This window comes from Poecilia reticulata, unplaced genomic scaffold (genome assembly GCF_000633615.1).
Source record: "Poecilia reticulata strain Guanapo unplaced genomic scaffold, Guppy_female_1.0+MT scaffold_303, whole genome shotgun sequence".
NCBI classification, from domain to species: Eukaryota; Metazoa; Chordata; class Actinopteri; order Cyprinodontiformes; family Poeciliidae; genus Poecilia; species Poecilia reticulata.
The window spans coordinates 22,020-23,844 of NW_007615078.1; the positions used below are offsets into that span (position 1 = coordinate 22,020).

The window sequence follows — 1,825 nt, forward strand, 5'->3', positions numbered from 1 at the left end:
TTTCTGCTTCGATCCCAGTCTGAATCTGGTGTTCCTGATGGCTCCGCCCCCTGCCGCCTCCTGCTCAGGGATTGGTCGGCTCCTGCTCGCCCTGTGATGACAGCGTCCTGTTCCGGCCCTCCCAGGCGGGCCTGACCCGACCCCGGGTCACCGTGTGGGGGCTCCGCCCACARACCAGGTACACGTTCACCATCCAGTCGGTGAACGGCGTGTCTGCCGTCGGCCAATCAGAGCCGGCCTCCGTCAGCATCAACGTCACCAGCAGCAGAGACGGTAAAGCACTACGTTACCCAGAGTGCAGTGGGGCTTCCTGTGCCGCTCTCTGATTGGCTGCCTCTCCCTGTAGCCCCGCCCCCGGTGTCCGGCCTGAGGAGGGCGGCGGCGTCCGAGTCCAGCCTGTCCCTGAGCTGGACGGCTCCGGTTCTGCAGAACCAGCCGCCGGTCCTGGAGTACCAGCTGCGGTTCCGGCCGCTCGCCGACCRCCAGGCCCCCTGGGAGTACCGGTCCAGCCCGTCCTGCTCCCTGGTTCTGACCGGCCTGCGCCGGGCCACCCGGTACCAGGTGCAGGTCCGTGCCCAGACCCAGGCGGGTTTCGGGTCGTTCAGCGGCGCCGGCAGCTTCAGCACTCTGCCCGACGGTACCGACCCGACCCGACCGCCGCTCGCCGTGCCGCTCTGCTGCCGGGTTCTAACGGCTCCGCTCGGTTCCCTCAGGTCCGGCCCAGTCCCAGCTGGTSCTCACCGCCGTCCTCGTCACCGTGGCAACGCTGCTGCTGGTCGCCGCGGCGACGGCCGGATTCATCTGCTACCGGTAAGAGAAAGAGGATCCGCCCTGATGCTGCCATCGCCGAGAACAATGGACGGCATGACCTCTGACCTCAGACTCACTCAGCTCAGGGTGTAACAGGTCGACTATATTAGGACTCTGAGTTTCCTCTGTGAGGAAACCTGCAGCCCAACTTCCTGTCTGTCCGTCCCCCTGTCTGTCCCCCTGTCCGTCCCCCTCTCTGTCCCTCTGTCCGTCCCCCTCTCTGTCCCTCTGTCCGTCTCCCTGTCTGTCCTCCTGTCCGTCCCCCTCTCTGTCTCCCTGTCCGTCCCCCTCTCTGTCCCTCTGTCCGTCTCCCTCTCTGTCCCTCAGAAAGCGGCGTCGGCGGCGCCCGTCCCGGGCCGATAAGGCGGGTCACTACCAGATGGGACAGGGTGAGTCTCTCAGCCAATCAGAGGCCTTGATTTGCTGACATCACGGCTGACGGAACATGTGATGTCGTTGCCGTAGCGATGAAGGTGTACATCGACCCGTTTACCTACGAGGATCCCAACGAGGCGGTCAGAGAGTTCGCCAAGGAGATCGACGCGTCCTTCGTGAAGATCGAGGAAGTGATCGGCGCCGGTAAGGAACCACTGGACCCAACAGAACCACTGGACCCAACAGAACCAGTGGACCCAGTAGAACCTCTGGACCCAGCAGAACCTCTGGACCCAGCAGAACCTCTGGACCCAGCAGAACCACTGGACCCAGTAGAACCACTGGACCCAACAGAACCTCTGGACCCAGCAGAACCACTGGACCCAGTAGAACCACTGGACCCAGCAGAACCTCTGGACCCAACAGAACCACTGGACCCAACAGAACCAGTGGACCCAGTAGAACCACTGGACCCAACAGAACCTCTGGACCCAGCAGAACCTCTGGACCCAGTAGAACCACTGGACCMAACAGAACCAGTGGACCCAGTAGAACCTCTGGACCCAGCAGAACCTCTGGACCCAGCAGAACCACTGGACCCAGTAGAACCACTGGACCAAACAGAACCAGTGGACCCAGT

The 1,825-nt window shown here is 63.2% G+C and overlaps 1 protein-coding gene across 1 annotated transcript in view; it reads left to right on the plus strand.

The window, feature by feature from the left end:
- ephb4b (eph receptor B4b) overlaps positions 1-1,825 on the plus strand; it is a 16,512-nt gene that overhangs the window by 9,935 nt on the left and 4,752 nt on the right. The window contains exons 6-10 of the mRNA XM_017303492.1: positions 49-273; positions 347-637; positions 714-810; positions 1,138-1,199; positions 1,276-1,823. Of these exons, the coding sequence (XP_017158981.1) occupies positions 49-273; positions 347-637; positions 714-810; positions 1,138-1,199; positions 1,276-1,823 (1,223 nt within the window). The remainder of the gene's footprint in view (positions 1-48; positions 274-346; positions 638-713; positions 811-1,137; positions 1,200-1,275; positions 1,824-1,825) is intronic.